Consider the following 15230-nt stretch of genomic DNA (forward strand, 5'->3'; position numbering starts at 1 on the left):
GAGAGCTTATTTGGTCATTTCTATGAATGCTAAGTAGTGGAGAAAAGACACTTTTTGAAGTTAGGTTACTTTAGTTTTTCCCTTGGCTTATAAAAGGGGGCAGAGATTTGGGAAAAGGGAGCAAATATCTCAGCTAATGTGGTTAAACACTCTTTTCTGTTGACAAGTAAAGGTAATCAGGCACTCTGCATTTTGCCACTTCCTTCGTTATTTTATAAAATACTCTTTCATGAGCCCTGGCATAATAGACGAAACTCCTCAAGGAGAGCCCATAGATACAGGGACATTACAAATATTAGAGGCAAAAATTAAGAACCCTGTAACAACTTCGGTCTGTTTATAGTGTTTGTCTTTTGGTAGACCTGAACTTTTTTTTTTTTTTTAAGATTTTATTTTATTTTTAAAGTTTATTTATTTATTTTTGAGAAGAGACAGAGACAGTGTGAGCACGGGAGGGGCAGAGAGAGAGGGAGGGGGAGAGAGAAAATCTCAAGTAGGCTTCGTGCTGTCAGCACAGATCCCGATGTGGGACTCAAACTCACAAAACCGTGAGTCTATGACCTGAGCCGAAACCAAGATTCAGATGCTTAACCGATTTAATTTTTAAGTAATCTCTATACCCAGTGTGGGGCTTGAATTTATAATCCCGAGATCAAGAATATCATGCTCAACCGATTGCCAGCCAGGCACCCAGACTTGAGCTTTTTAAAGCAGCTCTTTCAGATAACTTGCAGGAGCGGTCATAGTCATGTGATTACTTGAAGCCCTGGGGGGGGGGGGGGGGGGGGGGGGGGGGGGGGCCGGGTGTTGCCCCTTATGGTCCTCATGGTACAATGTAACTTTTTTTAAATGTGACCTTTTGGGGCACCTGGGTGATTCAGTCAGTTAAGTGTCCGACTTCAGCTCAGGTCATGATCTCGCAGTTGCTGGGTTCAAGCCCTGCATTGGGCTCTGTGCTGACAGCTCAGAACCTGGAGCCTGCTTGGGATTCTGTGTCTCCCTCTCTCTCTCTGCCCCTCCCCTGCTCATGCTCTGTCTCTTTCAAAAATAAATTCATTAAAAATTTTTTTTTTTTAATGTGACCTTTTGAACACTCCCATTTCAACTGTGAGAATTATCAACTGAATTTTGGTTAGTGAGTTTGGGATATAGGAAGGCCCCTGAGAGGGCTTGCGCTGAGCCTGCCCTAAGGTAGACTGTGGGGTGCCATGGCAGTGGAATGGCTAGCATTTTTGAGGGAGAAATTCTGAGAAAACAGTTTCTGACTAATGAGTTAACACATTGGTGGGTAGTAACAGAAGTGTGAGGTGCATGCCCTGTTCTGGGCACTGTTTGTACTTGACCCGCAAGACTAATGTGCAAGAAACAACCAGTAGAATGTAGCCTGTGACCAAGTTTAATGATGAGTTCTAGGAATTCACACACAGGTCATGTTCATAAGAACTAAAGTCTTTATGGGCAGTAATGCTGGAGTTGGGTAGTCAAGGAGAGAAGGTGAGGTTGTGAGGTGAAGACATTTAAAGACATAGTGACTGTCTTAGTGACATAAAGCCAGTGACACTGGCTAGTCTAGAAGCAAGAGGATTTGCTAAGGAGAAATATTTTTAACCCTGAGGAGGTGTTAAAACCATCTTTCCCAATCCCTCATTTTACATATGGTGAACGCTTGGAGGTAAAAGGCCAAGAGACTGATGGCATAAAGTAAGCTATTGTGAGCCTGGATGTGGAAAGCCTTGAAAGGTGCCAGGGTGCTTGTGAGATCAAAATGTGTGGTGTGGCTTTTTAGGAGGAATTTAATTTAGGGGCATGAACCCTGTGTTACACCTGTGGTGTTCCTAAGAAGCCAGCATTGTGATCCTTGCTACTGAAAAAATAATTCTCAGTATTCACTCTTGGTTTCTGAGTCTTCTTATTCTCTCCCCACCCCCATACACACCTTCTGTATACATCTATATATTAATGCTAGGTAAGGATCAAGTATCATCTTTCCCAGGGATATTTGCATTCTTAAAAGTTCCAGAGAAAATAATGCCTTTGAAAACTAGAGTGTCAGGGACACCTGTGTGGCTCAGTAGGTTGAGCATCTGACTCTTGATTTCGGCTCAGGTGATGATCCCAGGGTTGTGGAATCAAGCCCAGCATCAGGCTCCTTGCTCAGTGCTTGCTCTCTCTCTCTCTCTCGCTCTCTCTCTCTCTCTCTCTCTCTGTCCCTCTCCTCCTCTCCCCACTCTTGCTCGCTCACTCTCTCAAAAAAAAAAATAAATAAATAAGTTTCAGACCTCAGTGACTTCAAATGAAGGAGCTTTTCTTGTGTCCCTAAAGTCAGGGTATAGGAGAGAAGCAGATTGGAAGGTGGAGGGACCAGAGGTCTAAGAAGAGGATATTGTACATCTGGCGCTTAGTAGACACTCATATTTGTTAATGAATTAAACTTTTTTGTGGACAAATGAAACTTTTTAGTGAATGAGTGAATCGATGAATAAGACTCAGAGGTACAGGGTGCTTACAGAGAGAAGAAAAAGGGATGAAAATAGAACCTTTAAAGGAGAAGTGAATATGACTTGATGACTGTGTGATCCTAAGACATGAGGAGAGAGAGCATAAAAAAAATTAGAGATACAAAATCTTGTTGCTTGGGAGAGTATCCTGATGAAACCAGGAAACTGGGACAGTCCTGTGTTTAACATATGGGCACACAACTATCATTTTTAAGTCAGTGCTTGGAAACCTTCAGTTCACCTGTTTATAAGTTATTTACACGAGTTGGTGTCTTTCTCTCTGCTTCTTCTCCCTAAATTCCTGTTTAACTTTTTCTCTCATTTCTGTATGCCTGGGAAAATGGGAAGGAAAGTGGGGCTCAGTATGAATTGTGGGCCCAGATATCTTATAAAAGGACCCAAAGAATTCTTGTCCTTTCCTTATTCACGCTTACTCACTCTTACTCCCACTTAAATTTGTCACTTTAAATTTTCTTTAGGAAAACATTTCTTTAAAAAAAAAACAACAAAAACACCCACCTATCTATTGATCGGTCGATAGATAGATGCCTTTGTTTGAAAAATTATGCTTACGGTGACTTTCACTTTCTGCCTCCTTTTGCACAGAACATGTCGCCCTTGGTAATGGATAGATAACAGGTTGACTTGCCTGCAGAAGGCATTCCTCCTTAACAGACCGGTTTGCTCTGATCCGTGTAAACACTCCTGCCTGCTGACCAGTGGTCTGTATTTATGAGGCATTTGGAAAACACTGCAAGCTGCAGAGAGTGACCATGAATAGCAAACTTAATTTGGTTTAATGTGTTTTGGCTTGCTTGACCTCACCAGAATAAAAATGTGCCTGTTTGAATTATTGTATTGGGAGTTAAAAAAAAAAAAAAATTCTACAGACATTTATCTCATTGGAAGAATCTTGGGATCACTTTAGCAAAGGTTTACATGTTTAATGTCAGATAGACTTGAGAAATGTTTAATGTAGAGCTTTAATCACAGATCAGTTTATTGTGAGTTCTGAATTTTAAGAGCCTGAATTACTATTTTTTTTTTTTCTTGCTACTTTTTTCCCCCTAGACGATTGGCTGGCAACGACCTCTCTTTTATCCACCCAAAGGCCTTGTCTGGGTTGAAAGAACTCAAAGTTCTGTAAGTAATGCAATTTTAGAGTTTCACAGCTGGCTGTGTATTTTCTTTCTGCATAGTCAACATGCTTGGAGCTAGGGTAAGCACAGTTTCTTTTAGTTCAGGATTAAAAGATTTAAGGAGTGGCCAATGGGTAGTGTGGGATGCAAGGGTTCATTTAGGCAACCTTGCGTCGAGATAACAAAAGTTAAAACTCTAAATAATAGGTGTTCTGACCTTCAGTGTATTACCGTTGAATGTGTTAGGCTTTTTGTTGGGCTAATGCACTGAATCAAAATCATATTTAAGCTTTACTGGTAGAGCTTTGTTTCTACTTATTGTATACCTTTGAGGACTTTGAATTAGCTGACCCTAAAGGGAAAAAGGCTAACAAAAGCTCAAAGTGTTAAAATCATTTTAAAGCCAAAAGGACTTAGGATGCCTATAATTTATATAGTCTGTTGAAGGACCAGGAAATAAATTCCTGGCATTGGTTAGGCATTTAGAGTATGGCAGATTGGGGAACAGGTGAACTGACTGCCGACTCCACTTCTGCCACTACCTTGCTGAGTAACTGTCTGTAAGTCACTAGACCTCTCTGGTTCAGTGAGTTACATGTACCTTTTACTATTCCATTCTGTGGTTGTGATTCATGTCAAGCGGTCATTGTATTAAGATGACTAGAAATGGCTTTAGGCAAAAGTAATAAGGACTTCATTTTCAGTACAGATCTATGCCTTTCTTCTCTGGGTCCTGTTAGATCGTTAAAGCTCTGTTTTTGCTGTGGCCCTCCATTCACTGAGGACATGTCTGCTGCTCCCTAAGAACTTAGGGTCTGCTATCTTCTTGGAAAAACTGGCTCTACTGAGTGTCCATGTTTCTGGGCTCTGCTTTATTCCAAATTGAAAAGGCACTAGGGATTCCAATAGGTTTGTTTGTTATACCTCTCCCAGTTAACTTGTTATGCTTCCTAATTAACATTAAAAGAGTGATGAATGTTAATTAAGGTGCCTTAATTCTTGAGAATGAAACACCTCTGGAAATGTGGATTATCAGTAGGTCTGTGTTAAGAGATGGCTTGGAATAGTGGCTTAGGTTTCATTTCTGGCCTTATAGCAAAATGCTTCTTGCTTTTTCTGCAGTTCTCTTTTCTTGGGTGCTTTACACCTTGACCTTTCCTCCTTTCCTGCCATTAGAAATATTTTTTAGATAGAAAAGGCTCTGAATTCTTCTAAGAAAAAATGGTAACAATTGCTTGTTATTCACTAACCAAAAATTTCCTTCCAGAACCCTGCAAAACAATCAGTTGAGAACAGTACCCAGTGAAGCCATTCGAGGACTGAGTGCTTTGCAGTCTTTGTAAGTAACTTTTCCGTTTTCTGCATTCTTGAATCATAAGTAGACCACTCGGCTGCTAAATGTGTAAAGAACTGGAATCCTAGCAAAAGGGGAAATTTATCCTCTCATCTGGGATAAAATTGGGGATCGCCAGGTGCTATTATCAAAATGCCATTTGGTGACAGAGAAGCAGGTGGATCAATTTACCCCCCCTCTTGTGTCAGATGCTGGGAGAAAGTTACAAGCATACACTGCTGGGTCTAATTCCAGGAGCTTATAAATGGCAGGTGATCATCACCTCTTTAGAAACAGAATTAGATGTGTACAGAAGTTCTGGTGTCTTGTGCCATGGTGGTCAAGAGTCAGTCACAAAGAAGTTCCTGTTTTAGGTGGTAAGGATAATCAGAACAAACTGATTATAATTCCTCATCTGTGGACCTTGAACTCACACCTTGAACTTACACTGGGGGTGTAACTTCTTAGTCTCTTGTACTGCCTTCTTCCCAAGGTTTGTTTTTGTTGTTGTTGTTGTTGTTTTTTGAGGAAAGTTTGGTTTTATGTGGAGTGTTCAAGATTTCAACTCTTGGTTTTTACCATGTTCAAAAGCTTGTTTTTTATAAATTTCAAAGGCTTTCTCAAATAGCACTTCACTTTGTTCTTCTTTGCATTCTTTCCCATATGTATGTGTGTGTATATATATGAACCTGGAGAAAGGTGATCACTCCTTCCATTGTTTTGATACACATACCCCATACATCCCTTCCTCCTGTAGTGGGTGGATCAGGTAAGCAGCAGCGGTATCACAGGGACCATGCAAAATCCACAGAAGATTTTGAAGAAACAACCATTTTTATATTAAATACACATATTTGTTAATGACTACAATGAATGTTATAAACTAGTATTGTTGGGACTACAACTTTTCGTCCTTTTCATCTTTGGGATCGGAAGATCAAGTTCCTCTGTCTCTAGGGGTACCTTAAAGGAAAAAAGTGAGAAGCACTGAGCTGATGTGTGTGGTTATTGCAATTCGCTTTTTGTCAAGATTAAGAAAATCCCTTTGCATATTTATCTGTCTCAATGTTTGCAATGCTTTCAAAAGAAATTCAGATTAATTAGAATTCTGAAACAGGCTTGTCTGGTTTGGGATCCCCACTTTGTCACTTGCTAGCTGTATAATGTTGTGCAAATTATTTAAAATTCTCCATAGAGTAATGTGCTCATTACTCGCCATGTATTTTAATGCATGAAAAGCACTTATAACAATATCTGACATGTGGTAAGTGTTCAATAAACATTTGTGGAATCTATTAACAGTAATAATGGTATATTTTTATCAGTACTTTTTTTCATTACTAGTTTACCCAATTTACATAACGAGGTGATGGAGATGTCTGAAAGTAATGAGAAAGTATTCTTCAAAACAGGGAACGTAATTTGCTGTTCTACTAGAGTGACGAATACCAATGTACATTGTTTTGCTCACGTCCTAACCCCAAAGACAGCGGGGAGAAGGCGTAGTTTATCAGAGTGTGGTATTTTGTCCTCTTGGACCAGAAGCACAAGTGGGGAGATCATGAAAATGTAGACCCCTAGGCCATATCCTGGAAGTAATGGTTTTTTCTCTTTAAAGGTAGGATCTAGGAAGCTATATTTTTTTTAAAAATTTCCCCAGGTAATGCTCATGTACATGGAAGTTCTGAGAATCACTCTGAATAAAAACTCATAATAGTTATCACACTTCGCTATGTTCTGGGTTACAAAATTAGGTTTTAGCCATATCATGTAGTTGTGTAATCTACAAATCTGTCCCATACGTTTTTCTTTTTATTGCCCTTTGAAATAACTTCCAATGTACACTTTTGTAGCATATGCGTATAGTAGACTTGATTGAAAATAATTGAACTGCTTGTCTCATCTGTTTGCTGATATAAAACCATTTTTAACTACACCCAGACACATCACTGGAAATTGGAAATTGCAGATTACCTTTTGATGGGGATTAGACATTCTAGTAGTTATGAGAAATGAATGTGAAAATTAAAAAAATGTACTAATAAAGCATATCATACTCTATAAAAGTTAAACTTTAAAATGTATCTAATGTCATAAAAAAGGAGTATCTGAGGTATTCATCATTCCATTTCTAGTTTCAATAGAAGTTTAAGGTAAAAATATATTAAATAGCTAATTTTGCCACAATGCCAAGTTTATGGAATATAGGATTTGTTATTTGCCATAAGTAATTGAGTAGACTCTGACTAGACTCTATCAGTGAACAGATTGGCATGAGTCCCTTCACAGATATGTGACTCACCTCTACAGACCTTCTGACCTTGGACAGATGTGCATGGAGGGAGCCATCTTATCTCCCTCAGACATTTTATTTATTTTTATTTTTATTAAAAAAAATTTTTTTTTTATTCATTTTTGAGAAAGGGAGAAACAGAGGATTAGTTGGGGAGGGGCAGAGAGAGAGAGGGAGACACAGAATTCGAAGCAGGCTCCAGGCTCTGAGCTGGCAGCACAAACCCTGACATGGGGCTCGAACTACGAACTGTGAGATCATGACCGGAGCTGAAGTCAGACGCCTAACCAACTGAGCCACCCAGGCGCCCCCAGTAGACATTTTAAATAGTTGTTTTCTTTTACTTCTTCAGAATTCATTTTTTTTTTTTTAAGAACTGCATACAGCATTGTTCTTATTTCCCAAGACTAAATGATCAAAATATTCCATCATTTTGTCTAGTTGGAAGGCTGAAAAAGACAAGGAACAGAAAAACTACGAAGAAAACATGCAGATAGATTGTGGTCCATAAGCGCAGTAAAGTCCACATGACATTTATTGATAATTTAGATGATTTAAAGTGTTTTTCACAGTAGGTTTCTCCCTCTAAAATAGTGTTTTAAAGAAAGCATGTTGTGCTCATCAGTCATTGAGTAATTGCATAGTTTAAATTATCTCCATAATTGGGATGGGGGTGGGGAGTGGAGAGGAGTCAAAGCAAACTATTTTCTTAAGAAAGGCATTGGGATGTTTTTATATGCATCAGAAACACAAGGAGATAAGCCTGTTTTACTTAAGAAGGAAATGTACATGAGTTTGTTAGCATAGTGGGTGTAGCATTCAAGGTAGATACTATTGAAATTCTGTCAAGGTGTAAAACAGTCTTATCGGTGCTTGAGTTCAGTTTGCAAATCTGATCTTCAGACCTGAATTACATGAAAGGTTTCCTTGTGGTTTTGAAGTAGTGCTTAGAAAGGAGCAAAGTTCGTTAGGGGTTGAAACTGACCAGAAGTGGTTTGATACAAGTGTGTGAGGATGACTATAAAATCTGAAAGTGAATTGTCAATGTTAATATAAACGTAGCATAACAGTTTTCCACAAACCCATGGAAGTGGCTAAAGCGTTGTCCTAGCAAGCTATTAAATGACATGTCAGAATTTGCACCACCGGATTTTTTTTTCTTTAAATTATATCACACTTGGGAGCACCTGGCTGGCTCAGTTGGTTGAGCATCCAACTTCAGCTCAGGTCATGATCTCATGGTTTGTGAGTTTGAGCCCCACATCAGGCTCTGCACTGACAGTTCAGAGCCTCCCCCCCCCCCCCCCCCCCGCACGCACTCGCTCACTCGCTCGCCCTCTCGCTGTCTCTCAAAAATAAATAAACATTTAAAAAAATAAAAAAATAAATTATATCACACTTGAATGGTAAGGGAGGATTTCAAAGACTGAATTTCCTAGGTTTTCCACAGTAATTGCATCATCTTAACAATTTATACTTGAAACTGGCAATAAAATATAACACTATAATATATATATGTTACTGGTAAGTTAGAAGTAGAGAGAAAAAGGGAAAGCTTTTGATTATAGAATAGATGTTGATAACAGACATTCATCAGCAAAATGTGCATATGGAATTATTATTGTAATTTCATTTAAGACAAAAAAGTATGTGAGTACTCAGTAAGATATAAAACAGGCTTTTGAGAATAGGGAATAGAAACACATTTTAAAGACAAAAATAGTAAGGGAATTCAGTTAATAGAGTGTTAACCCTTTAACAACTAAAGTACACTTAAAGTAATAGTTCTCTCTTGATGGATTGAGTTTAAATGGTAAAATACCTTAAACAAACCCACACTTATCTCCCCACCTGGGAGATATCTGATGCTATTTATGCATCTACTGATTCAGTTATAGTATTTTCTTGGTCTCTTAGTTAGAATTAATATTAAATGTGTAAGTCCTTGGTACAAAGCCATGATTCTAAGACAGTTTCTCTGTGAAACACTGATCTTGTTATAGGGGCAAACTCTTTACATTTGTGAGTGTGCTCCCAACATCCGCATGTGAATTGAGGTGTAAGGATTAATTACTGAGTCATCACAAATCCTTTGCCTCATTTAGCTTTATTTAAGTGTCCCATTTTTCCAGAGTTCTTCTTCCTTTTGCCCTCTTTTTTTGTTTTTTTTTTTAGAGAGAGAAAGAGAGCAAGCACTCCAGTACCTGTGAGCAGGGGAGGGACAGAGAGAGAGAGAGAGAGAGAGAGAGAGAGAGAGAGAATGAATATCTTAACCAGGCTCCATGCCCAACGTGGAGCACATTGTGGGGTTCAATCTCACACCCTAAGTTAAGGCCATCTCTTTTCTTTGATGGTACATAGTACAGAATTCTGCAGGAGCATAAATGGTGTATATAACACTGAAATAATGTTAAAAAGGTACAGATAGCTTTCTCTATAGTATTTTACCACATCTTAATGAAACCTTTTATAGAGAAGGCTTAATTTCAGTGCGGTGTTGTGTGTGTATATAGGGGAGCCTTTCTCATTATTTTATCGACTATGAATGCACATTATCATCAATATGATAACATAAGCAATTTAAACTTTTAAACTGCGTTAATGCTGAGAAACTGGGAAGAGATTTCAATTTGTACTTAAAATACATTCCAAACCCCTTACCTAGCTTACAAGGTCTACATAATCCGGTCCCTGTTTGCATCCCCAGCTATGTCTCCCAGGACTCTCCACACCTTCTTCCTGTGTTCTAATCACTCCTGACCTTCTGGGAGTTGCTGGGACCACGTCCTGCTGGTTTCTGCTGAGTCTTTGCCCTCTGGATCTCAGTTTATATAGCACCTTGTTAGGGAAGCAAAAATAAGATAAAAACAGACAGGGAGACAAACCATGAGAGACTCTTAAATACCGAGAACAAACTGAGGGTTGCTGGAGGGGAGAGGAGGTGGATGGAGGATGGGCTAAATGGGTGGTGGGCATTAAGAAGGCACTTGTTGGGATGAGCACTGGGTGTTTATGTGTAAGTGATGAATCACTAAATTCTACTCCTGAAATCATTATTACACTATATTTTAACTAACTTGGATTTTAAAAAAATAATAAAGAGAAGAAAAAGAAAGAAAAAAAATAACACCTTCTTAGAGATGCTCTTCCTAACCAATACATTTTAACTAACTTCCCTCCCCCTTAGTCTCTATTGTTAGTCTTTATCTTGGGACCCTGTTTAGTTGCTTCATAACATTCTTAAGCACTCTATAATCACTTTTTAAAAAATATTTACTTGTTTTTGAGAGAGGCAGAGTGTGAACAGGGGAGGGGCAAAGAGAGAGGGACACACAGAATCTCAAGCAGGCTCCAGGCTCTGAGCTGTCAGCACAGAGCCTGACCGACCTGGGGCTCGAACTCAGAAGGGGTGAGACCATGACCTGAGCCAAAGTTGGACGCTTAACCGTCTGAGCCACCCAGGCGACCCTATAAACACTTTTAAAATGTATTATATTGTGGGTCACTCTTCATTAGAATGTCAGTCTCATGAGGACAGGTCTCATGTCTGTGTTCACCATTTTTATCTCTTTTGTTCCTAACAATATGCTCAGTTTAGATGTGTTAAATGAATAGCAATAATTAAATGGTTAATGCAATTAAATTCTACTTATAGTTAGTTACGTTATATGGTTGATTATATGTTTATATGTTCAGTGTCTCTTTCTCTAAGTGGAAGTTCTACAAGGTTGTGAAGTGTGTGTGTGTGTGTGTGTGTGTGAAAGAGAGAGAGAGAGAGAGAGAGAGAGAGAGAGAGAGAGAGAGAATACTATCCACACATTAAAGCAAATCTCCTAAGCAGCTCCATGGCCAGGACTTTGGCAGTCTGTATTTAAAGGGTACCTGTTTCTTCTCAGAGGTAGGTGCTAGAAACTAAACAAGCCTAAAAATGTTTGTTTGTTTTTTAATTGTTTTTTAATGTTTATTTTTGAGAGAGACAGAGCATGAGTGGGGGAGGGGCAGAGAGAGAGGGAGACACAGAATCCGAAGCAGGCTCCAGGCTCTGAGCTGTCAGCACAGAGCCTGACGCGTGGCTCAAATGCATGAGCCATGAGATCATGACCTGAGCCGAAGTCAGACGCTTAACCAACTGAACCACCCAGGGGCCAAAATGTTTGTTTCTTAAGGCAGCTGCCCGGTTCCCTGTTTTGTCCCCTTTTTTAGTGCTTATCTCGACTTTATCAAAAAGAAGCTACCATCAGATCCTTACCGGGATCAAGGGTCTTTACCCCTGAGACTCGGACTGGGGCCGGTGTTTCAGAGAAGGGCTCAGCATTTGCCGGGAGGGGAAAGGAGCCACTAGGGCAGGCCCAAAGCTGGAGCAGCAGAAGGAAAGAGACAGATGCAAGCACTGCTCCAAAACTCAGAAATTCCTGACCTCGCCGACTGCCAAACTCCAGGGCTTTAAAAATATGCCGTCATTTTGACTTTTCACGTTTTTTGTGTTCTCTAATTTTCACCAGGAGGTCCACGCCTGGGAGGTATGAATTTCAGTAGTGAGGTTGCTTCAACATGGGAATTGTGAAGAGGGTTGTCATTTGGCACATAACTGTCCTTTGTCATATTAACATCAGGGTGTCTTTGGGTTGGAACGTGCTTATTCCAACAATTAGGCCTGATTGTGCCAACAGTAACGTTAGGACATCATTTTCCAGATTTTTAGATGGGGACTTAATTTTTTTCTTAAATGTTTATTTATTTATTTTGAAAGAGAGGGAGAGTGAGAATCCTGAACAGGCTCCCTGCTGTCAGCACAGAGCCTGAGGCAGTTCTTGATCTCACAAACCGCAAGATCATGACATGAGCTAAGTCCAGAATTAACAGTTATTAAGAAAAGAGCACAATGTTCACAGGAAACATTAAATAGCTACTCTGATCAGTGTTATTGTGACCTTAAGCCTTCTTTTAAATTTTCCCCAAATTCTGGAATTAAAGACACCTTGCTAATAGGATGCCTCATACTTAAAATCGAGTCCCCATCAGGGGCGCCTGGGTGGCGCAGTTAGTTAAGCGTCTGACTCTTGATTTCAGTGCCAAGAGAAGAGGCGGTTATTTGACTAGTACATGACACCTATAGTTTTAACTTACCTGCTGGTAAGAAGGATTGTTAGAAGAATCCCTTGAAATGATTTGTTGCTGTAAACATTTTTTTTTTTTTTGTAAATATTTCCTTATGTTTTCTCCTTTGGCATCAAGTTAAAATAGCAAATTTAATATCAGATCTTAGTTGTAATGTAAAATTTTAAGTACAGTAGCTTATTTACTCAGCTTAGTTTCTTCTTTTTTTTTTTTTTCTTTCTGGTTTTGATTTATATAGATTCTGAAACATAAACTTCAATCTAGCTTTGGTCTTTGGGGGGGGGGGGGTGTTCTTTCTTTTTTTCCAACATTGTTTTGCTATAAAGTCACACTTAGCCAAAGATTCTTGAAAGATTGTTCTGTAGGAAGGGAAAGAACAGACTTCCACCGTATAGTCTTGGAAACTTGGTGGATTTTATGAGACTTTCTAGAGAAATTGAAGAAATAAGGAATGCCATGGCTCCGGCCGTTTTTGTAACTCCTTTCCGTTTTGAAAACGGAGAGCTGTGTGACTTGGCTGCTTCTGCTAGAATTCGTTCTTGAACGTGGTGGTTTCTGTTTCTGTCAGGCGTTTAGATGCCAACCATATTACCTCAGTCCCCGAGGACAGTTTCGAGGGGCTTGCTCAGTTACGACATCTGTGGCTGGATGACAACAGCTTGACCGAGGTGCCCGTGCATCCTCTCAGCAACCTGCCAACCCTGCAGGCACTGACCTTGGCCCTCAACAAAATCTCAAGCATCCCTGACTTTGCATTTACCAACCTTTCAAGCCTGGTAGTTCTGTAAGTATCCATCCCTTTTAATACCTTATGTCTGTGTGAATCTGGGAGCAAAAGCAGATTTCTCGTGACAGATTATTAGGAAAGTACCTCATTTTTTGTTATGCTTCTGAAGAGAGAGCATTTGGGGGAGCTGCCTCTTTTTACAAAATTAAATGTGCTGACTTTTAAAAACACAAGCTAGGATCATTACAAAATTAACATCTGATAACTGTTGAACCTCTCTAAAACGTGTGGCCTTTTGTAATCATAACAAGAAATTGGGACATTCAGCAAATACTTGGACAGCTTTTACTTGTGTACCAGCAATGTATTGAGTGTTAAAAGAAGTAGAGTTGTTTTGAGATGATCACAGAAAATAAGTTTGAGTGATATTTCATGTTTTGAACATCTTGTCTTTTCAAAGAATGTATCATTCTCTGTGTTTTTAATCTTTAAAAACTTGGACATAATAAAATGGCATTTCTTTTAAAAGCTGTTACTCGGGCGCACCTGGCTGGCTCAGTTGGTTAAGCTCTGACTTCAGCTCAGGTCATGATCTCACAGTTTGTGAGTTCAAGCCCCGCATTGGGCTCACTGCTGTCAGCTCAGAGTCCACTTTGGATATTCTCATTCTCTCTCTCTCTCTCTCTCTCTCTCTCTCTCTCTCTCCCCGCCCCTCCCCCACTCATGCTCTCTCTCTGGAAAAAAAAAAAAAAAATAGGGCCATCTGGGTGACTCAGTCAGTTAAGTGTCCAACTTTGGCTCAGGTCACGATCTTACGGGTTGTTTGTTCAAGCCCATCTCAGCACAGAGACTGGAGCTTGCTTCGGTTTCTGTGTCTGCCTGTCTCTCTCTGTCCCCCTGCTTGTGCTCTCTCTCTCTCTCAAAAGTAAATAAACATTTAAAAAAAATTTTTTAAGGGGCGCCTGGGTGGCTCAGTCGGTTAAGCGTCCGGCTTCGGCTCAGGTCATGATCTCACGGTTCATGGGTTCGAGCCCCGCGTCAGGCTCTGTGCTGACAGCTCAGAGCCTGGAGCCTGTTTCAGATTCTGTGTCTCCTTCTCTCTGTGACCCTCCCCCGTTCATGCTCTGTCTCTCTCTGTCTCAAAAATAAATAAACATTAAAAAAAAAACTTAAAAAAAAAATTTTTTTAAATAATAATAAAATTAAATCTGTTACTCATTCTCACTGGTGTGAGACTCTTCCCTCCATGATGTTTTCCCCCACCTCCTTGCCAAGGGGAGCTCACCACAATTTTACTTCATATAATTAAAAGCTCATCAGAGCTTTTGTTCTGATATGGCTAAATATTAAAGAATCTTCAATGTGTGTACCATTTTCCCACTAGAGATACTTTCTTTTTCCATGTTCAGTGAATCCAAGTGTGTGCAGCGTATATCAAGAAATACACTATTTGTTTTACATTAGTCAAGGGTTGCAATGTTTAGCTACACTCCTCCTTTAAGCCAATTTAGGCATATGAAACATTATAAGAGTTGCTACTGGGTGATTTGAAAGTAATTGTGATGCTTTTTTCCGTAGACATCTTCATAACAATAAAATTAAGAACCTGGGTCAACACTGTTTCGATGGACTAGATAACCTGGAGACCTTGTAAGTTGATTCAGATTTCGGATGGTTATACTGTGATGTTGGTGATGCAATTTTGTATTTCATTGCAGGAGAAGGAAAAAATAATGGTCTTGAGTTCAGCTCACTATTAACTGACTTTAATACATGACTAAATTTTTGCCACCAAATAACATAGTTAGGAATACTAATCTCAGTTTATGGTTAAAGATGGCACACAAGTTTGAATTTGATATTTCTTTCAAAAGTACACATAAAAAAGCAGCTCAATCTGCCAGACTGTCTACTTTCTCAAAAATTTTGGGTTTGTTAAAATGTGCGACAGTTTTGGAACACCGAGCCTTATAAAATTAATTCTGAAAAATCACCTTTTTTTGTTTGTTTTTTCCAGGATCTCAGCTGCCTTACTAATTATTAACACTGGGTTTGAGTATTATCTCTGCTTTCTTAAATGCTAAATGAAATAAAGTTTTCCATTTTGCTTAGGATACTTTTG

The 15230-nt window shown here is 39.4% G+C and overlaps 1 protein-coding gene across 1 annotated transcript in view; it reads left to right on the forward strand.

The window, feature by feature from the left end:
- The window catches only part of LGR4 (leucine rich repeat containing G protein-coupled receptor 4), a 100811-nt gene that overhangs the window by 70390 nt on the left and 15191 nt on the right, over window positions 1-15230 (forward strand). Inside the window, exons 3-6 of the mRNA XM_049648984.1 lie at window positions 3570-3641; window positions 4905-4976; window positions 12950-13165; window positions 14687-14758. Coding sequence (XP_049504941.1) covers window positions 3570-3641; window positions 4905-4976; window positions 12950-13165; window positions 14687-14758 — 432 coding nt within the window. The remainder of the gene's footprint in view (window positions 1-3569; window positions 3642-4904; window positions 4977-12949; window positions 13166-14686; window positions 14759-15230) is intronic.

The sequence above is a fragment of the Panthera uncia genome, chromosome D1 (genome assembly GCF_023721935.1).
Source record: "Panthera uncia isolate 11264 chromosome D1, Puncia_PCG_1.0, whole genome shotgun sequence".
Lineage (NCBI taxonomy): Eukaryota > Metazoa > Chordata > Mammalia > Carnivora > Felidae > Panthera > Panthera uncia.